At 41.8% G+C, this 22,843-nt stretch overlaps 1 protein-coding gene across 2 annotated transcripts in view; it reads left to right on the top strand.

The window, feature by feature from the left end:
• Positions 1 to 22,843, top strand: part of BRD10 (bromodomain containing 10) — a 73,093-nt gene that overhangs the window by 35,168 nt on the left and 15,082 nt on the right. For both annotated transcript variants that reach the window (XM_075931609.2, XM_006115147.5), the window contains 2 exons: positions 5,046 to 5,122; positions 15,947 to 16,036. In XM_075931609.2, coding sequence (XP_075787724.2) covers positions 5,046 to 5,122; positions 15,947 to 16,036 — 167 coding nt within the window. The remainder of the gene's footprint in view (positions 1 to 5,045; positions 5,123 to 15,946; positions 16,037 to 22,843) is intronic.

Genomic DNA, 22,843 nt, shown 5'->3' on the forward strand with positions numbered 1-22,843 from the left:
TCTCTTAAACAAACTAGTAGACAAAACAATTATAAGGTAAGTGAACAACTGGTTGGAAAACAGTGCCCAGAGTAGTTGTCCATCTGTCCTGATCCAGTTGTTGATGTCTTCATAAATGTGATTAATGTCCTAGAGCAGGCATGTCAAACTCAAAGCCTACTGAGGGCCACACAAAAGAAAACTGACAGCTTTCAGGGCCAGCAAAGAAAATGTACTTCTATTGGAAAGTCTTAATTATTTATTATTATAGATTATGTTTTAGATATATTTTATACTTTTTTACGTCTTGTTTTAATATAATACAGTAATTTGATGTGTAAAATTGTTATTTTCCCATATAAAATAATTTTTAATTTAAATATAAATGTAAGGTACTTTTTAATTTTTATATGATACATAACTTGTTTTGTTGAAATAAAAACAAGTATAAACAGTGGTTAATCACATAGAACAGGCTTCTGTGAAAATTTCAGATACTTTATAAGTTTGAGATTTTGCATAAACATAATATTCATGCAGTTGCAAAAAATTGACATATTTATTCATATCACAAAATGTATATTAATTTTATTTTATTTGGGAATAAATAAATAAAAAACAAAATGTTTACAAAATATCCTCCTCCTCTCCCCCGGAGCCAGGCAGTCCCATACCCCCGTTCTAACCCAATCCCCCACTGCTTCCCCAGAACAGCCCCCGCGCTCTAACCCAATGCCTCACTCCTCCCCCAGAGCCAGGCACTCCTAGTTTCCGTCCCTCCCCTCCGCTCTAACCCAATGCCTCATCCCTCCCCCAGAGCCAGGCACTCCCATACCCCCGTTCTAACCCAATGCCCCTCCGTTCCCCCAGAACACACTCCCCCCGCTCTAACCCTATGCCTCACTCCTCCCACAGAGCCAGGCACTTCCAGCCGCCCTCCCTCCCCCCGCTCTAACCCAGTGCCTCATCCCTCCCACAGAGCCAGGCACTCAGAGCCCGCCCCGCCCTCGGCTCTAACCCAATGCCTCATCCATCTCCTCCCCCAATGCCTACTCCCTCCCCCAGAGTCAGTCCCCCCAACCTAATGCCTCCTCCCTCCCCCAGAGCCATGCCCACCCCCAACCTAATGCCTCCCCTCTCCCCCAGAATCAGGCACTCCTAGACCCCCAACCTGATGCCTGGGTCCCGGTGCCACAGCCGCTACACATTTCTTCTTCAGGTGCTCAGGGGGTGGCATGAGCACAGCAGCCAGCTTTGAGCAGGTGTTTGATGCCTGTCCAGAGTGGCCGGCTGGCCGTGAGCAGTCACTGTGATGCCATGCGCAGAGTGGCCCAGCTGGCCATGATCTGCATGCAGCTACATGCTCTGAGCGGCCGGCAGGCTGCAAAAAATTTCAATCGGGCCACATGTGGCCCACCAGAGGCCTGTTCGACATGCCTGGCCTAGAGAATACACTTATAGTCTTTGGACAACACCAAGCTGGGAGAGGTTGCAAGCAGTTTGGAGAGCAGGATTAGAATTCAAACTGGAGGATAAAATTCAGTAAGGACAAATGCAAAGTGCTCTGCTTAAGAAAGAATAATCAGTTACACAAATGAAAATGGGAAGTGACTACCTAGAAACCAGTAGTGCAGAGAAGGATCTGGGAGTTATAATGGATTACTAACTAAATCTGAGTTAACAATGTAATAATGTTGCGCAAAAAAGGCAAATATTCTGGGATGTATTAGCAGGAGTGTTGTAAGCAAGACACAAAAAGTAATTCTTCCGCTCAGCACTAGTAAGGCTTTAGCTGGAGTAAGGAGTCATGCTTTGAGAAATGTGTGGACCAATTGGAGAAAGTCAACAGGGAGGTAACAAAATTAATCAAAGATCTAGAAAATATGACTTAGGAGAGAAGATTTAAAAGTTGGGTTTTAGTCTGGAGAAAAGAAGATTGAGGGAAATATAACAATGGACTTCAAGTACATAATAGAGGTGTGAAAGGTTAACCGTTAACCGGTAAGCAGACTGGAGCAGCTCCCAGCCCGCAGAGGGCACGGGGTTGCTCCAGTGGGATTTGGGAGCCGGCGGCAGCAACAGCCCTCACATGGGCCTGGGAGCTGAGCAGTCCCTAGCCTGGGGTGCCGCTTAGTTGGTTAACGGGTTAAACATTATGTCAACCCAGCATTTAGCCAGTTAACTGATTACCTGGGATTTTACATCCTTATTATATAAAAGATTGTTGTAAGGAGGAAGATAATAAATTCTTCTTCTTATCCATTGAGGCAGGACAAGAAGTAACAGGCTGAAATTGCAGCTAAGGAGATTTATGTTAAACATGAGGAAAAACTTAGCTATAAGGGTAGTTAAACTCTTGAACATATTACCTAGGGAGCTTGTAGAAGGCTTGTTATAGGAGATTTTAAAGAACAGGATAGACAAACAGGAATAATGTAGATAACGCTAATTGCCTCAGTGCAGGAGAATTGACTAGATGACCTGTTGAGGTCTCTTCTAGTCCTGTACTTATGTAATTCTAAGAGGTTTATAAATCCCTTCAGTAAAAACGTTTATAATGTATGTAATTGTGGATGTTCTCATTACTCATTTATATATGTAATTTGTTTTTGAATCCTACTAAGCTACTGGTGGGCAAGATCTGGCCCATCAAGCATTTGAATCCATCTCGCAGTCTGCCCTGCTGGGACCTCAGGCAGGGAGTAGCTACACACCGCTCAAAACGGTTGGCTGCTCCACGTGCCCCTTTGCCCTGGGGGTGGGGAGGTATGCTTTGCATGCTGCCCTTACTCCCAGCACAATCTCTCAGCTCCCCTTGGCCAGAACTCTTCCTCCCCAGTGCTTGGCATATGGAGCAGCCAATCACTTTGTGCAGCGTGGGGCTGCTGCCCGAGGGTCCTGCTGTCCTGATCAAGTGCCAATTAGTGGGCACCTCCCGGCCACAGTCTGCTTCTAGCCTCTGACTCTGCACCCCAACTCTGTGCCCCAGGACACCACCTAAACCCTCTGCACTTCTCCGGCCCAAGTCACAACTTCTGCAGTCCTGGATCCTGCACCCCCTCCTACACTCCTCCCACAGGCCAGAATTCTCTCCTGCACCGATACCCCCTCCTTCACCCAATCTCCTGCCCCAGGTCACAGCCTCTCTCCTTCATCCAAACTCTGTCTCAGATTCCACACCCTCTCCTATGCCCTAGTCCCCCCCTATCCTGAGCTCCCTTTTGCGCCTAACCTCCATCCCAGACCTCACACCCCCTCCATAGAAATATGTGGTCACTTACTAAAATATTGCTCATCTGTGTATTAACTGGTTGGTCATGACGAATCTTTGTGACAATGAATTCCACACATTCTTTCTGACTTCTTAAAAAACAGTGTTTTCATTTAATAGTTGTATGTCACCTTTCAGTTTGACTGTCCTCTTGTTCATATGTTGTAGCAAACAGCAGGAGCTGCTCCTGCAGGGGCTGGAAGCTGGGAGCTGTCAGAGCTATGTTGTTTATCATGTCATCTTTCTCATGTTTTCTCTAAATTATTATACTCCAGCAGTTTTCAGCTGCTTCTTATATGGAAGTCTTTCCATATTCACAAACATATTGGTTGTCTTCTGCTAGACTGCTTCTGTTTGTTCTATGTCTTCTTTGAGAGAGATTGATAAGAACAGATTATTCCAGGTGACAATATACCATTGATGTATATAAATAATATTTTCACGATTATTTTTCTATGAGATTTGATATGCATCCTAATAAAGCCATATCTTTGTAATTGTACTGCAAAGCTCATGGAATTCTAAAATAAATTAAAATGTATCAAACCAAATTTGTAATCATTTGAACTAAAATATGGTTAATGAAATTTTAATTACCTCACAAAAAAACTTCCAACACTTATTCTAGGCTACTCATTGAGAGGAATATGGTACTTTTTTACATGATCCATACGAGGGGGATGGACTTTTGTGGTAGGCTGCTTTTAAATTATTTGAAATTTTTTTCATTTGCAGCTTTTTGAAAATTATTCAGAGGTTTAGAATAATAATAGTAAGCTTTGCAGAGATGTCTTAATGTTTAGAGTGCAAATGAAGAGGTCAAAGATATTTAAATATGTACAGTTGTATGCTGTTGTAGAAACAAAAAATATTCTCTCGGTATCTTGCCCATATGTAACATTTATAGCTATTTTGTTAGATGAGAAGTAACAAGGAATATTATCCCTGAAATTTCAGGATAAATTGATTGCCTTTAAAGTTGAGACTGAATTTTTCTTTCCTATCGTTACATTATACAGTTGGGCAGGAAGTGCATTGTGAGGAAGGTATTTGCCGCCTTCTAAAGCAAGATTTAGTTTTGGCTGCTGCTAGGTACAAGTTGCCAGACTAAATGGAAACAGTGGTCTGTCTGTTATGATAACTTCATTGTGTTCATTAGGGAGGTAAAAAGCTAACTGCTTACTTTGTTAAGCATCATCTGGTAAGGGTGATGCTTACTGGGTACCTGATTAATTGGCGGGCCTTGCTGGACTGGAAACCCCTTTTCCCCCATCTGCAAGATCCTGGTTAACCAGTTAAATTTAATGTTTAACTGGCTACCTTTTTAAACAGAATTTAATTCCTAGTATCCATGAGGTAATATTTAGATATACTTGTGCTCTGAAAGCACATTTAATAGTGTGTGGATCAGTGTGGGATACTAATGTCAGAGAAGAGTTTTTGTAGGTAAGTGTTTATTTTAACCAATTATGTTTCCAATTTAAATTTTATGGATACCCTTCCACTCTTTCACAATGGCAGTGTGAATTTTTCTTTCATGGTTAACTAATGTTCTTGCAGAAATACTTGAATTTTCATATGACGTGTTTTGGAATTTATAGTGGATTTGTTCATTGTTGAAATAAGGCTGCCCTGCACGCAGGTATTTGTAGTTTAATGTTTGCTTTTGCTGAGTCCAGCTTACCATCAGCCATCTGTTAGTTATAATTTAACTTTCAAGGCTGTATGTAATTTGGTTTTATTAATGAAGTTCAATAAACAGCATTATGAAGCTTTTCTCTTTTAACCTTACAAGGAAAAAAATCCATATCTAAAAAAGCAATCACAAAGAAGAGGAAAGCTGTTACAAAGCCTACGGTGCCAGACTTTCAGGTAAATGTCTTTAATTTTTGTTTTGGGTATGCTTGAAATCTAAATGTCTTTAGAGCATGTAGCTGTTAGCTGAGAGTCTAGAAATTATGCTTGCAATTGAGGAGTGACTTTCTCACTTTCTTCCCACTGCAGACAAGCAGAACCAATGAATTAATCTGATAGCGTTTTCAAATGTTTGCTTCTTTTTTGTTGATAGTAAATGTTCTTGAATTTATTTATCATGTGTAGACTCACATGTGTAGACTCACAGAGTGCTACTTAAAAGTTGTCAAGGAAAAAATACAGAAAATGCTTTGAAAAATAGTGATTTTATAACAGTTAATATTGTTAACAAACCTGTAGTTTTCTGAGGTATAATTAGTTGCATTTTTTATGGGTTGTGTGACATTCCATATCCATAGAAACAACGAGGAGTCCTGTGGCACTCTAGAGACTCCTCATTGTTTTTGCAGATACAGACTAACATGGCTACCCTTCTGAGACTTTATTCCATATCCTTGTATAGTGAGATTTTGTTTGATTTACTCTGAGGCTGAGAAAAGCTAGACTTGTGAATTTTTTTTTAACTTCTTAACTTGTAGCTGTAAATGAACTTTAGACTGGAGAGCTGAAAAAAAATGCTAATTATAATAGTGTCATTTTCTTATGCTACTACAGCTAAAGTATTTCAGTTCTTTTGTTGTAGATCATGATTTATGAATGCATGTTCACTTGGATTGCAGTGCTCCTATAAATATAAGAACATTTAAGAAAGGCATCAGTAATATTCTTAGCACTGAGACCTTACGTAAGTTGTAATTACTCTGCAAAACCCACAGACAGAACCATTTCTTCCACCACAATGCAGTGTCCCAGAAGGGGGTCTTGGGTAAAATTTTTAAATGCTAATACTTAATAACTAACACTAGATGCTAGATCACTATCTATAGCTAAACATTTTTCTTGATAGTGGTTCTAATATTATGTACTAGAATTGTAGTTAGCATATGTAGAAGTGTTAGGTTATGGGGGAGGAAAAGGTACTAATAAATAAGAAGGGGAAAGCAAAGTGTAAAGTATGCCACAAAAATTGTATTTTCTAGGCATTTTATCCATATGTATTTTTAATTCATCATTAAATAATCTTACAGCCCTACCCATGCTATTGTTTTAATCTAATCCACTGGCATTACCTCTTAATGCCTCGTTAGCACATGTTGGATTGTAAACCCCTTTCCTTCATCATTCTTCCCACCCACGCAGCCAGAGTATTCTACTGATCAATCAGCTTTTATCATATATTGATCAAGATTTGTCCTACAAGAAATAGTATAAGCCAAACTGCCTTAAACATATGGGCTTCATCTGTTGTGCATATGGACTTCCAGCTCTGGGGTGGAACATGGCAACAGTTTAACAGCAAATGACAATGCTGTGCAATAAGCCGGGGGACAGGGAAATTGTACAAAGCTGAAATTAAGTGAAGAAAAAAATTGTCCTGTTCCTCTATGCACTGTGGTATAAGAACTAGCCCCAGCACAGCAAAGCAATTAAGCAGATGCTTGAGGTTTTGTGCTTCACTGAATCAGTGCCACTGTGCCCTTTGCTCCTCTGCAGAGGCCCACTCCAAGGATGATGTGAACCATTTAATTCTCATAAGCTCTCAAAGTAGGGCTTACATGGTGTGGAACATCTGTGCTGGACAGCTGGTAAAATTCACAATACACAGAGTGCAATCTCTCTGGATGGACCCTTCTACAATACCTAGCACATAGCAGGTTTGAATTGAGCCTCTGATATAGTAGGTTAACATAAGAACAGCCGTACTAGGTCATTGCCAGGTGCCCTAGAGGGTATAAACAAAACAGGTAATCGTCAAGTGATCCCTTTCCTAGGAAGTCATCCATTCCCAGCTTCAGACAAACAGGTTTGAGACACCATGCCTGCTATCCTGGCTAATGATCGCTGATGGACCCACATGAACAGAATGTATGTAGTTCTATTTTGAACCCTGTTAAAGTCCTGGTCTTCACAACCTCTTGAACTCCTTGTCAGAGTATGTTATCTGTATGTTGTGTGAAGAAATACTTTCTTTTCTTTTTTTTTAAATCTGCTACCTATTCCATTTGGTGACCCATAGTTCTTGTGTTATGGGTGCCAGTAAATAACTTTTCCTTGTTTACTTTCTCTACAATGGTAATAATTGTATAGAGCTCTGTCATATCCCCTTTAGTCTCCTCTTTTCTAAGATGAAAAGTCCTAGTTTTATTACTCTCTCCTCATATGGCAGTTGTTCCAAATCCCTAATAATTTTTGTTGCCCTTTTCTCAACTTTTTCTAATGCCATGATATCTTTTTTTGAGATGAGGTGACCACATCTGCATGCAATATTCAAGATGTGGACATACCATGGATTTATATAGACCCAATAAGATATTCTCTTATTCTCTATCCCTTTTTTAATGATTCTTAGATTTCTCTTTGCTTTTTTGACTGCTGCTGCACGTTGAGTGAATGTTTTCAGAGAACTATCCACTATGACTCCCAAGATCTCTCTTTTGAGTGGTAATGGCTAATTTAGTTCCCATCATTTTTTACATATAGTTGTTTTCCAGTATGCCTTATTTCGCATTTATCAGCATTAAAATTCATCTGCCATTGTATTTAGTACCCTAATTTTTTAGATCCTTTTCAAGTACTTCGTAGTTTGCTTTGTTCTTAACTATCTTGAGCAGTTTAGTATCATCTGCAAATTTTGCCACCCTACCATTTACCCGATTCTCTAGATAATTTATGAATATGGTGAATAGGATTGGTCCCAGTACAGATCCCTGTGGGATACCACTAGATACCTTTCCATTATAAAAACTGACCATTTATTCCTAACATTTGTTTCCTATCTTTTAACCAGTTATCAGTGCATGAGAAGACCTTCCCTCTTATCCCATGACAGATTACTTTAAGACCCTTTGGTTAATTTGTTCCAAAACTAGGGATGTAAAATATAATTTAATTTAATGATTGTGTAACCACACCAAAACTTAACAGTTACATGATTATTCAGTGTTCCCTGGGGCCATCAGCCAGTGCACTCTGAGTCCCTGCCACCCCACACTGCAGCCTCTGTATCAGAGGCCGCAGTGCGGGATGTCAGGCAGGAGCCAGTCCATGAGGGGAGCTCCCCGTGGACAGAAGCTGTACCAGCATCCCACAGAGCAGTCTTTATCTATGGTGAGCCCGATCTTGCCACTGACAGAGGCTGCTCTGTGGCAGAAGTCTCAGTCTGCAGGAGGCCGAAGCTCCCTGCAGAGGGGGGATGTGCTAGCATTCCCCTCCCATCCCCTTCTCATGCTTCTATCTCTGATAGTGGCAGCAGTGCAAGAGTAGGAAGTGGCTCCAGAAATCCGGTGCTCGTGGGGAGCCAGCTTTTAAGCTAACACCCCCCTGAGCACCATCTCCCCCACCCCGAGCTGCCTCTGTGGGAGGCAGCAAGGTAGGGAGGCAGCTCCACCTGAGCTGATCCACACAGGTAGCTTGCTTGAAAGCAGGCTTCTTGCATGTATTGTCTCCTGCCTGCTCCTTCACTCATGCTTTGCTGCTTCTGATACAAAAGCAACAAGGGGTGTGTGGTCGTTAAGATTAACCGATAAGACCAGGCTTACTGGTTAATTGTTTATATAATTATATGCTAGCATAAATAATTGTAAGCTAGGTGCCTGAAAGTCCTGAAGTTTGTTTTCAGTCACCATGTGCAAAAGCCATGAGGGACGTGGGCTTTCTTCCCATTTGCTTTTTCTTGTTCAAAATATTTCATAGTAGAAAGTGTCTTCTTTTACATGGTGTTCTTCAAAAATAACTACCTACTACCTATCAGGATATTATAACAGGAAGAAAAAACATAGACCATCCAGTTTCATTAGTAATATTTTCTCTTAAGTTGAGTGGCAAAAACTTTGAACTACTTAGAAGTGCAGTTTTAATCACAAAAAATCTGACATTGAATTCAGCCTATACTTTCCATCTAAGTTGTTTTTAAAGAGAACGCTCTGGTGCTGTTCACGTAGTCTCATTCGAACAACTGACTGCTTGTTCTCACATCAAAATAGCTTTCATAAGAAAACATACTGTTTTTGTTATTTTTATGTAAATAAAAAGTCAGCAGGAATTATAGAGGAAGATAGAATAATGTATTTGAAATCTTGTATAAAGGGGAAACAGTCCATTATGGTTTGGCAGTCTTTTATCCTCTTCCCAATACACAACAAGTTACAGTAAAAAGTCTCAGGTTAAACCTTCAAATGTAAGAAAATACAAAATGAAGGCTGCAAATATTTCTTTGATTTGTCTCATGATTGAAATATTGGAAATAATATGATCCTCCATTAAGGGACCATAAAACCAGCCTTTAAATTGTATTTCCCACAAAAACTGTTAAAATATTGTACATTTTCAAAGTCAAGTACCCCGAATTTAGGCAATTTTAAAATAAAAATAACCTGTGTAACCTTAATTCTGCCCCCTTACACATTTGAAATATGATAATGTCTCTAATTACATGATCACATACTATTTCCCCCCCACAGAATGTTGTCTTCATTCAGTGCTCAGAATTGATGGTATTCACAGACGGCGTTGCTTTTCAATATTTTGTTATATTCTCTCTCAATAAGTGGCCTCAGACTTTATTGCACATTCTTCAAACATTGCTGTGAATACACAATTACTGATATTTTAATGGAGTCTTAAAGACATTTATCACTATAGTATCTGAGGGTACGTCTAGACTACAGGGTTTTGTCGACGGAAGTTTTGTCGACAGATACTGTTGACAAAACTTCTGTCGACATAGAGCGTCTAGACACATTCAGTTCTGTCGACAAAGCAAGCTGCTTTGTCGACAAAACCCTGTAGTCTAGACGCAACCCTACAGGCAATAACACCTTCTGTCGACAGAACTCTGTCGACAGAAGGTGTTATGCCTCGTAAAATGAGGTTTACGTTATGTCGACAGAACTCAATGGTAGTGTAGACGCAGGTATACTTTTGTCGACAAAAGTCCACTTTTGTCGACAAAACTCAGTAGTCTAGACACACCCTGAGTGTTTCACAAGCATTAACTAATTTACTTTAGCAGTACGTCTGGGAGTTGAGGGGATGATATAATTCACGTTTTACATGAGGAAGATGGAGATACCTAGAGATTAAAACCAAAAGTATTCACTTTGGTTGCCTAACTTGACACCCAAGTAGGGATGTAAGTGAGTAGTCGACTACTTGCTCACCCTCCCTCGCCTGCTGCCTCTGTATCAGGAGCTGCAAGGTGGGGAAGCGGGAAACAGTGCTGGAGGGAGCCATCTTAAAAGCTAGTTCCCCACAGCACCATCTCCATGGTACCATCTGCCCCCACTACCATGCTGCTGCCTGTATCAGAGGCAGCAGTATCGGGTGGGGGGAGCAGAGGAGGCTGCTGGGAAGTAGCTCACGTCTGCAGTGACCCAGGCTAGCTGTAGCAGAAGCTGCTCTGGCAGTAGCCTCTGTCTGCAGGGAGTCCCAGTATGAGCTGGGACTAGGCTCGGGTTTCTCAATCCCAGCTCACGCCAAGTCCGGGACCTACTCCCACTCTGCCTCTGTAGTTTAAATGTAGTAGGAGTTGGGTTGCTTGCGCACCCAGTTCTTACTACATTTAAACTGCAGAGCTGCAGTGGGGTAGCTCTTGAACCCGGCGTGGGCCGGGCCTGAGGAAGCCTTCCCTTATTGACAAATCTTGTACTGTAGTTGATAAAAATTGGCTCCAGCTGAATGCTGTGGCAGCCTGGCTCCGCTCAGCACTTGGCCCCGGCTCAACAGTGGCGCAGCTGCCATGGCACACGGAGCTAAGTGCCACGTGGAGCCTGGCTGCCAAGGCACTCAGCAGGGCCCTGGCATGCCGCCTGCTCCGCACAGTCCTCCCACCACGCAGGGAAGCACTCTGTGCTCAGCTGGCAGCTGGGAGGCAGTGGCAGGGCTAAGTGAGGGGGGCAACGCTAGTGCTGAGGAGCTCTGGGGGTGGGGAGCTCTAAGAGGCGGGGTGGGGGCTGACACAGAGGGGCACTGTGACATCTAGGATGTGGAGCTGGCACTGGGGAGCTCTCGGGGTGTGACTAATAGGGAAGGGACTCGGGGGAGGGCTGGCACTGTGGGGAGGGCTAATATTGGGTACTGGGGGCCGGCACGGGAGACCTGGGAGGATTGGGTACAGTGGGGCTCTGGAAACAGGAGGCTGGTACTGAGGCATTTGGGGCAGAGGGATGGGAGTAGGGGACTCTGAGGGCAAGAGGCTGGCACTGGGGTGGTTGGGTTCTAGGAATTCTGGAGTCAGTGGCTGGCGCTGGTGGGTAGTGGAGAGGTGAGGGGCTCTAGAGATATAAGCTGGCTCTAGGGACCAGGGTGTTTTACACCATGAAACAGTAACATTTTATTTGCACAGTTGAATATTCATTATTTGCATAATCAGTATGCAAATACACAAATGAAATGTTACCGGTCCACCAAAAGTTATGTGAATGGGTTTGCCGGTCTCCGATATAAAAAGGTTGAGAACCACTGGTGTAGACGACTACACAATTAACTGATAAACCTAGGCTTAATCCTGTCCCACCCCTTGGGGAAGGTGGGAGCCAATGCCCATGGGGAGCCAGCTTTTAAACCATCTCCCCCATGAGCGCTGGATCAGCTGGCCCCCCTCTCCAACTCTGCGCTGAGGGGGGTAAGCAGGTACTGATATGTGCAAGGAGCCAGGTTTCAAGCTGGCTCTATGTACGTGCTGACTCCCCAGACCTGCCTGCACCCTACCTCTTGCTGTCTTCTACAAAAGCAGCTGTGGGAGGGGCACAAGCAGGAGCTTAAAGCCAGCTTAAAACCCTCTATCAGAGGCATCAAGTGTTGCAGGCAGGGGAGGCTGCTGCGGAGCAGCCTCTGTCTGTGCGGACCTTGGGCGCCCCGTGGACAGGGGCTGCTGCCATCCCACGCTATCAGAGGCAGTAGTGCAGGGGAGCAGGCGGGAGCCAGTTTGCAGCCCCTTCCCTAGAGGACCAGCACCCGTGTGCCACCCCACACAGTTTCCTCTGATAGAGAGGCAGCATGGTGGGTAAGGATGTTACAGAGCGGTTATTTGGCCAATTGTGTAATCAATACAATTTGTATCAACTACATGATTAATCGATAAAAGCCACTCTGCTGTGGGGGTAGCTACTGGAGCTGGCCCGAGCCGGGACTGAATAGTTAAATTTAAATTTAAAATGCAGAGCTGTGGCAGTGCGGAACCGGCACGAGCCGGGTCCAGAAGCCTCTGTTCACCATGGCTGCAGGGGAGCCCAGCTACCTGATGGGACCCCTGGCAACTGGGGCTGCTGCCATAGCAGCCTCCCTTATCTCCTCCCTGCTTCCTCTATCTCAGAGGCAGGGAGGAGGGGGAGGCAGCACTGCAGAGATGGTGCTTTTGGGCACCGGTTCCTCTCCCCTCCCGCTTGCTGTCTCTCATACAGAGGCGCCGTTGGGGAGGGAGGAAAGCGAGTAATCGAGTACTCCACTCGACTACCCAATAAGCATAAGCTTCTCACTTACATCCCTAGCATGGGGTAGTAGGGTCTTCCCTGGGAGTGGGACTAGAGTGCACGAGGTGCTGGCCCTACTCCTGCCCCATGGGGTCTATTGAATAGTCTTGTATCGGCTAAAGTTTTATGCTGTTACATGACTATTCAGTTACACACTATCTAACATCCCTAATTTCAAGTTTGTTTAATAAAATTAGAAATGAGTTACTCCACTTTCTAAAAAGAACCCACTGAAGTGTGCACAAAACTTTATTTTTTTCTTCAGTAAAATGTTATGGAAGGTAATTCTTGCATGTGTGCATTAGCTATCTTTCAAACATCTGTATCTTGCCAAAAGATCCAATGCCATATTTCATTGACAAGGGTATTTTCAAAAAATATAATAATAGAATACTATAACTGGAAGGGATCTCAGGAGGTCATCATGGTAGGACCATGCCCTCATGGTAGGACCAAGTAACATCTAGATCATTCCTGACAGATGTCTGTCTAACCTGCTCTTAAATATCTCCAATGATGGAGATTTTACAACCTCCCTATGTAATTTATTCCAGTGCATAACCACCTTTATAGTTTTTACACCTAATGTCCAATCTTAACCTCCCTTCCTGCAATTTAAGCCTACTGTTTATTGTCCTATTACCAGAGGTTAAGGAGAATACTTTTTCTCACTCCTCTTTTAGGCACATGAATACTGTTACCTTGTTTCCTCTCAATATTCTCTTTTCCAAACTAAATAAACCCAATTCTTTCAGTATTCATAGGTCATGTTTTCTAGATCTTTAATCATTTTTGTTGCTCTTTTTTGGACCTTCTCCAATTTCTCTATATCTTTCTTAAAATATGGTGCCCAGAACTGGACACAATACTCCAATTGAGACCTAATCAGCATAGATTAAAGGGGAAGAATTACTTTTTATGTCTTGTTCACAATATTCCTGTTTATGTATCCCAGGATTATGATTTTTTTTTGTTTGGTTGGGTTTTTTGCTCATATTTAGCTGGTGTTGAAGAAGGGAAGTATCAGAAACAACAATAAAAATTGTATTGGAGAAGATAGGCCTATGGATGCTTTGGAGCCTAAAATAGTCAAATTACTGTACATAAAATTTGCTAGATTTGTGTTTTTTATATTAATTTGCTCTCATGCTAAAATTTCGTGTGTTAACTGCAAGCAGGCCTTGTCTTCACTCTGCAGAAGATTGACGATTCTGTGATCAATCTTTCAGAGTTCTATTTAGCAAGTCTAGTTAAGATTTACTAAATTTAATTCAGAGGGCGCCCCCCGGCAGCCGTTAATCCTGCCCTTACAAGGAGTAATGGAAGCTGACAGGAGTATTTGCTTCTGTTGACCTTCTGCTGTGGGGATGGCACCAAGATCAGCTTTTAAGATAAGCTGACTCCAACTCCATGTTCTGTGTAGCTGGAGTTGTGAACCTTAAGCTGAGCTTCCGAGTCTAGTGTAGACCTTGCCTCTGAGTGTGTTAGACTGATTTTATGATTTGCCATAAATATTAGTAATTATTTTCCGTCATTTTTAATTTTTGTTCTGTTGTTAAAAGATTTCAGTATGTTTGTAATCATTGATGAACATTTTTTAGATGGACTTGAATGTTTTTTTGGTATAACTCATTTTGACATTTAAAATCAAGTCTAACCACACAGGATTTATTATCTCAGGTTGTTGTAGCCTTTGGGGAAAAGTTGCCAATAGCCTAAAATCGCTCTGTCTTTTGCCCCACCCCCCCACCAAGTTTCTAGAGTTCTTTAAATTAAAATTAAATTGTATGAATTAAAAATGTGTAGTTTTCTCGTTTCCAGCTTAAAAGCCTACTGTTGACATAAATGTTAGTAAACCAAAATTTTCCTGCTGTTGGGTCACGTTATATTTTCACACACAGGCTTGCTCAACTCTAACCTGGTTTACCTATTTTAGGATGTCAGTAATCCAGGCCAGTTAGTATCATAGTTAAATCTACCTAAATCCTCCATGTTGTAGACAGTGCAAGCTACCACCTTTTGGGAAGGTTGGTTATCTGTGCCAATATGGGAATCCCTTCTCTTGGTGTAGGCAGTGTCTGCCACTTCAGCAGTGCAGCTAGACAAGCCCATAGTTAAACAGTAAATTAACAGCCACATTCTGAAAGGAAATATTATTAATAAGTCATCTGTTGAAGACACTAAAAAGTAACAGGAATATATACATTACGATGGGTTATATTATATTACATTGCTTTAGTTTTGTTCAAATCAAGTTATTTTGTGAAAACAGTTGTGTTTATTGGATTGCCTTTAATGGATGTCTAATCTAAACACATGCAACTCATTTGAAATCAGTGGAGTTGTGTTTTCTTACACCAATATTGAATTTGGCCCACTGTCTTTTGCTGGGGTTCTGTTTTAAATGATAGTTACACTTAGGCTACGGCTACACTGCCATTTTTTTCCAGTAAAAGATATGCAAATAGCACTCACATTTGCATATCTTCTTCCAATTCTTTTTGCAGAAGAGGTTTTCTGCTATTTGGCCCCCTGTAGATGGGGCCAAATGTTGGGAAAAAAAACCCTGTTCCTCAAGACCTTGTAAACCTCAATTTACGAGGAATAAGGGGTCTTGCAAAAGAGGGTTTTTTTCTGACATGTGGCCCATCTACACGGGGGCCAAATAGCAGCAAAAGCTCTTCTGCAAAAAGAATCAGAAGATGATATGCAAATGTGAGCATGATTTGCATATCATCTTCTAAAAAAATGGCAGTGTAGCTGTAGCCTTATTTACCAATGATTTATATAAACTAATAAAAATAAGATGTAATTACTTTACTAGCACAATTGTTTGGAGTTGTTTGGAACATGCATGCACAAAAGTATTCAGAGACACAGTTAAAACTAGGGCAAGTTTCCTGTTCTGTGTCATTCTGCACTGTGAGATTCGTCTTTTAGAAAGTACCCAGACTCTGATGCAGGCATTGACAAGTGAGAGGGTAAATTATGTAAGAACATATGGGACACATAGCTATTGGTATCAAAATTTCAGCTGCTCTTTGTATATATAAGACTGAAATCTGTCTCATAAGGTTTTTCTCTAAAAGTTATGGGGATTTTTCCCTTGTTTGTTGTATATCAATTTCAGAAGTAAAGAAAATATCAAGTGGTAAATTTAAGCATTAGAATGTGTTTTTAAATGAGATTTTTTAACTTCAGTATGTGTTTTTTCAATGACGTATTACCAAATACTTTTATGTTTATTTTTTAGCTAATTTGCACTAATCTTGATGAACTCAGGGAATTAATCACAAAAATCGAGAATGAACTCAAAGATCTGGAGAACATTAGAAAGAAATCGGTATGTGAAATTCAAAAGCTTTCTTTTGTATGGGTATAAAATTGTTCCAGTTATTTTGAGGCCAATCAATTGTTAGAATGTATGTCTTACAAATAGTTGTATAGAAACCTCTAGAGTTCACTAGATAGAAAGATTTTTTTTAATTCGTCATATCTTTTAGTATTCAGTTCACAATTATTGTTAAGAAACAGTGCAATTAATAATTAAATAGGAATCTTCAAGCACTTTTTGTGATTTTTGATTCCGTAAAGTTTGGCCAGGAGGTAGGTTTATTTTTAATTATTTTCTGAGCACATCTTCTTGGGGCCATATTCTGTTGCTAGACATAGGGTACGTCTAGACTACATGCCTCTGTCGCCAGAGGCATGTAGATTAGGCTACCAGACATAGTAAAATGAAGCGGCAATTTAAATAATCGCCGCTTCATTTAAATTTACATGGCTCTCGTGCTGAGCTGACAAACAGCTGATCAGCTGTTTGTCAGCTCAGCGCGACAGCCATGTAAATTTAAATGAAGCGGCGATTATTTAAATCGCCGCTTCATTTTACTATGTCTGGTAGCCTAATCTACATGCCTCTGGCGACAGAGGCATGTAGTCTAGACGTACCCTTAATCGAGGAATGGAATCCTCATGTATTTGTGATCCTGCTTAGCTTTCTAGCCATACACATGGTTATACAGAGCGCTGTGATACAGCCATTTAAAGTGTATACTGATGTCTAACTCCTCCCCTTCCACAAATCTGTAGTCAGATTCAACTTAGCCTGACTTGTGTATTTATAGTCAGCTGTCGAAGACTTTATTCAGCAGGGCAGTGGATCGTCATGAGTACATCTGGCTTTGGAGGGAGGATCGAGGAACAGTTTCATACAGTTGTACCTAGCAGACTTTGAGCTGCCATAAACCTAGAATCCAGAATCAGACCCATTGGACCAAAGACTCCAGCAGAAGTTGGGTGTGGTAGCAAAGAGGAACAAACTCCCATTGAGATGAATATTTTTAATAGCATAAGTTGTGAAATCTATCTATTTTCTTGATTCTCTGGCTCACATCCCTTATTCTGTTGATCTTCATTCTCTTTTCTTCCTTTTTCATAAAAGTTTTATCAATGGCAATGGTGATCAATACAGTTCATAACAGAAATGCCTGTTACTAATGATTACCACAGAAATGCCTAACAATTTTAAATGTCTTTGTATCTCTATTTTAGAAGGAAAATTAGGCTATTCAGCCTGTATTGTTTCAGGTGTTTGAAGGCATGTGTTCAGGTCACCATAGATTATTGATACAGCAATTGTTTTATTGTCATAAAAAAGTGGATTTGGTAGGTTTAGAGAAATAGAAGAAGTATTAAATATTAACCTGGACTATGGAAATAGAGACTTCAATTTAAAAATTCAGAATGATACTTAAAATAACACTCAAAGCTGCAGTTATGGACCCTATTTGAAATTATTTTGCAGCTGCAGGACAGCACCCTGGTTTGAAGACCAATAATTCAAGAGGGGTTTACTGGAATGGTTGTGATTAATAATGTAGAAGTAGTATCTATTTACAGCAGTACAAATTAATATGTGTTGTGCTGCCTCTGATTATTTAATACCAGTAAGACTTTTAGAATGGTACTTAAATGTCTAAACATTAAATAATTGTTCTTAAATAAGGTTGCTAGGTGTCTGGTTTTGAACTACACAGTTCAGTATTTGAGCTTTCTGTTCAGGAAACAAATTGAGAAAATATAAATGTCCAGTATTTTCTAAATAAGATGTAATGCAAATTGTGATGTAATGTCAAGTGTGTCCAGTATTTTTGTTAAAACCATCTGGCAACCCTATTCTTAAAATTGAAATGTAACAATACCTTTATATATTCTGTGCTTGGTTCTGCTCACTCTGTCTCTAAAAGTATATAGCTGGGGTTCCCAAACTTTTTGACACGGGGACCAGTAAATCCATTCACAAACTTTTGGAGGACTGGTAGCATTCATTTGCATATTTGCATATTCATTAATCAAATGATGAATATTCAAATAGGTTGTTTCTGGTCCTCCCAAAGCCCCCAGTGCCAGCTTTAGCAAAGCTTTTGATATGGTCACCCACAATATTCTTGCCAGCAAGTTAAGGAATATAAATATGGATACATGGAATGTAAGAGACACAGAAAGCTGGTTAGACCAGGCTTTCCCAAACGTTTTACTTTAGTTGGCACCCTTTTTTTTCCATACTGTTTTTTGCAGCCCAAAAATATAAACACATAAAAAACAAACTGAGAAAATACCAGACATATAACATGTCTGGTATTTTCTCATTAGGTAAGTTTTATTATTACTAAATGTATCAGTTTGTAGTTTCGAACTGCCTGGCTGGTAGATGTGCTCAGACTGCATGAGTGTGTCTACCAGCCAGACAGTTTGCAACTACTCGAGGGGGTGAGAGGGGGGTGGGGGACACAATAGAATCCCTGGGCCAGACTCACTCGTGCTTTGCAGTGGAGGGGAGGGGGGGCAGCGCCCTGAGAGCCACATATGGCCGGGTCAGTCCCACTCCCCGCTGGCCAGTTCGCTCCCCCTGCTGCGCCTCTGGCCAGCCCCACTTCCCCCAATCTCCTCCCGCACAGCCAGTTCTTCCCCGCTTCTCCCAATCTCCCTTGGCCAGTCCCGCTGCCCGCTTCCAGCCCTTCTTCCAGCGGCAGCTTCTCCCCCTCCCCCTCATCTTCCCTGACCAGCTCCTTACCCCTGACCTTGCGCTCCCCGGCAGCCCTGCTTCCACCAGCCCCCCAATCTCTCACAGACAGTCCCGATGCCCCAGGCAAGCCCTGCTTCCAGCGGCCACTTCTCCCCTACTCCTCCTCCCAATCTCCCCCAGCCAGCCCCTTGCCCAGCTCTGCTTCTGCCGGCTGCCCCTCCCCCAATCTCCCTGGGCCACCCCGATTCCCCCATCCAGTGCTGCTTCTGATGGCCAGCTCTCCCCTTCTCCTCTCCCCTGCCCCCCGACTTCCCTTAGCTACTCATCTGCCGGGAGCTGGAAAATCCAGCTGCAGACTCCGCCCAGGCCGGCAAGGGCTTGGGAAACCCGGTGTCACACAGGCACTCCGGGAGCCCAGAACACCCTGGCAACCCTGCTGAGGCCCGGTACTTTTTTCCTGCAGCCCGATACCGGGCCGCAGCCCATAGTTTCGGAAACGCTGGTATATAGGCTAAATTCTGGGGAGTACAGATACAAACAATGCGAAGAACCAGGAAAAGTCTTACATGTAAAGGCTCTCTGGAGGAGGTTCCATAACATTTTGTATGTTTGTATAGGCCTAACATAATGAGGTACTTATCTGGTTAGTCTTTGGGTGCTACAGCAATGTAAATATTACAGAAAATAATTAACATAAAAAGACTGGAACTGCATTTAGTTTAAAGAGGAAGTTACTAAACGAGGATTTGATAGTAGCTGAAATAATGCAAAATAATGAATGCTATTGAAAAGGTAAATCATATACTGCTATTTACCCTTTTTCATTATACAGGATCAGAGACATTCAATGAAATCATAAGGCAACAAACTAAAACTGAGAAGGAAGTAATTTTTACAACACATGATTAACCTATGGATATTGCCAGGAGAAGTAATTGAAACTAAAAGTTTAGGAGGCTTCAAATAAATTTATCTCGATAGCCACAGTTAAATTAGATAAGAGATTTAAAAAAAATTATTTATATAAATGTATAATTCTTAAGGGCATGGGCCAGTCTCTAACTAGCAGAAGTTAAGGGATTATCTACATGGAAACTTAGTGAGTAGCAAGCTTGGATGACAATCTTCATCACACTAGCCTGCCATGAACTAACTGACTTTGTGGACCCTATTACTATATACTGAAAGTTCTGTAGTTTGTAGGTCAGAGTGTACTGTTGACTTGTAATATGCAGTGGCAGGATATGCAGGACAAGTTAGTACAACAGTTTTCAAACTTTTTTTGTCATGACCCAGTTGAAGAAAATTGTTGATGCCCATGACCCAGCATAATTTGACGAGCGTGTGGGCTCTGGGGTGGGGCTGAGGATGAGAGTTGCAGCTTTGAGGGGCGGGTCAAGGCTGGGGCAGAAGGGGCTTACAGTGAGAAGCTCCCAGTCAGCAATGCAGCGGAGGACCTAAGGCAGGGTTCCTGCCTGTCCTGGCACTGCAGACCATGCTGCGCACCAGAAGCAGAGTCCAGTAGGTTCTAGCCAATGGTAGTGCAGAGCTAGTTCTCAGGGCAGGAGCCATGTGTGGACCCTGTGCGCTCTTCTGTCCCTTGCCCTCACCTAAGGAGCTGGGCCTGCTACTGGCTGCTTCTGGAGTGCAGCGCAGTCTACAGTGCCAGGACCGACAGGAAGCCTGCATTGGCACCCCCATTCTTCGCTGTGAAGCAACGAGACCCAGTGCCTGACATTCCATGACCCAAGACTGGGTCACAACCCATTGTTTGAAAACTACTGAGTTAGTGCATTGCAGGCCATTGTGCACTAAGTCTTCCTTTAGATAAGCCCTAAGAATAACTCTGCCTTTTTGGGATACAGTTATTTAAGTGTTTGCTATGAGGTTTTTTACTACTGTCTTTGAAATATCTAGTTTTCTCAGAGACAGCACTCTGAGAAACCACAGTCGGACATGCAATTCCCATGTTATCACATCTTGGTAGTGAAGACCAGACTTTTTGAATTTGTTGCTGTCATGAGTGACCAGTACCCAGTGACTAAGGGGTTAACTCCAGTACCAAGCAAAGGTGTTGGCCAGGGGGCTGGGAGAGTCAAGCAAGAAAGCAGGTAGCGAATCTATATTGAATTCAAATTCCAAGCCTCTACCTTGATTGGCTCTCTAGGCCAGACATCTTTACTAGGGATACCTGAATTAACCCCTTAGTCACTGGGTGCTGGTCAGCACTCCTCTTGTTCATGAAGGTTGCCAAAAAAATTTAGCAGCTTTTTATATCTGATGATCTTGGGTTGTGTTGTATTCTTCTGAAAGCCCATTTTGTTTTTGGCTCTCTTTGTGTAGTTGTCCAAAGAATGACACTGAAACTCTTTGTGCAGGATCATTGGAAGAAGTTGAAATATCAGAGGGCTTTTTTTGGAGTTATGACCCCTTTGAAGCAACTGGAATTTGTCTCTCCTTCATGACATTCCCCTTGCTGATACCCACTGTAGGAGTTGTATTACCTGCCACAATGAAAAATTGCTGGGGAGAGGATATATGTCCCTCAAACCCATTTTTAAAAAAATGAGTGTGTAAAATCTACCCACAAATCATCCCTCAGTTTCTCTCTACTAGTCTATTCTGTCATGTAATAGAACTCTCTCCCTGTGTGGTTGTACTGTTAAATTAGTCATATCTTACTCTATTAAAACTTGGTCACTGCTATAGTGGGATTTTGTCTACTAACTTCTTTGTAGTTGCAATTAGTGCTGTTTGTGGGAACACAGCTGGTGAAATTCTGATCTTTCAGTAAAGATGCAAAGGTGATAGACTTATTATTTGAGGGAAAGAAAAGGGTGTTATCAGAAGAGCCAGTTCGACTAGCTGCTTTTCCTCCTTAGGTGGATGTCAGTTTTACCAAGAATATAGGCTAATGATCTGGAAGATTGATCTACTGGAGGCATAAATCTTTTGAGTTGGTCTCAGGGATAAAAAGCTCATATGAAGATTTGTCCGAGAACTTTATTCTTTAGGCACTTTACTCTTATGCTGCTTCCATTTAGGGACCTTCTGTCCTCATTTTTCCCAGATTTGTAAATGTTCCTTAAGACCAATAAGTCCTTTGAGTTTATCTGATGATGGTAGGAGCATGCCCTCTAGTCCCGAGCCAACTTCTTCACTTCTTAAGAGATTTTTTTCATGAGAGACTGCTATCAGAAGTTATCTTCTTAGAAACTGCAGAATTGATTCCAGAGCCTAATAAGGGCAGGGATTTTTATTTCTACATTTAGTCATTTCAAGCTTCTTTCTCCAGATTTTATTTGTACATACATACATATATGTTCCTTCTCCTTGCTGCTTGGGCACTAGAACAGGAGTGTTGAGAACACAGGAGAGACAGGCTCCTACTCTCAGTTCCTCTACCCAGCACCACAGGGAGCACTTAAAGCCAGGAAGAGCAATTACCAGGGAAGTCCTGCTCAGCCCATGCCTCTCTAGAAATGAACATGCTCAGTCTCCATGTTGGGTTTAGTGCATGTGCTATTCTGTCAGCACTTAGAAACTATGAGGTGATGGAACATGCACAGTGCAGTTAAATCTACTCTGAATTTAGTTGCTAAGTTAATGTGTTTCTGAGCATGTGCAAACTGCAGTTTTTGTAATCTTGTAGTTTGGTCAAACTTGGGTGGATTTTCAAAGGAAGACCCGATAAGCATTTTTGATATACAAAGGTAACTGCTTCTAGGTTTCACATCCTTCCTCCAAAACATGAGGATGCCAGGATCTCTTAACTAAGTAGTAGTAATATTTCTTTAACATAGGGAGAACAGCATATTTTCCTCAGATCTCATTTTTTTAAAATGGCTAAATAATTTTATCTGAAATATCTAAAACATTTCAGTCTGAGGTAAATTTGAGGCATGACAATTTCAGGTTTTAAATTTTACAAAATTATAGGCAACTGAAAACACGTTCATATAATGGAAACGTAGTTATCAGTGTTGTGATCAGCTCTGCCTTCAATAGTGCCAGGCTGTGGGAATCAGAGATACAGAAGTAAGTTAAACAAATCTGCCGTAGCCTAGGGGAGTATCTAGCAAAGGCCAGGGCAGCCCCAAAGAGGGTAAAAAGAGGAAAAGC

Source organism: Pelodiscus sinensis, chromosome 6, assembly GCF_052426305.1.
Source record: "Pelodiscus sinensis isolate ZL-2025 chromosome 6, ASM5242630v1, whole genome shotgun sequence".
In the NCBI taxonomy this organism is placed as follows: Eukaryota; Metazoa; Chordata; order Testudines; family Trionychidae; genus Pelodiscus; species Pelodiscus sinensis.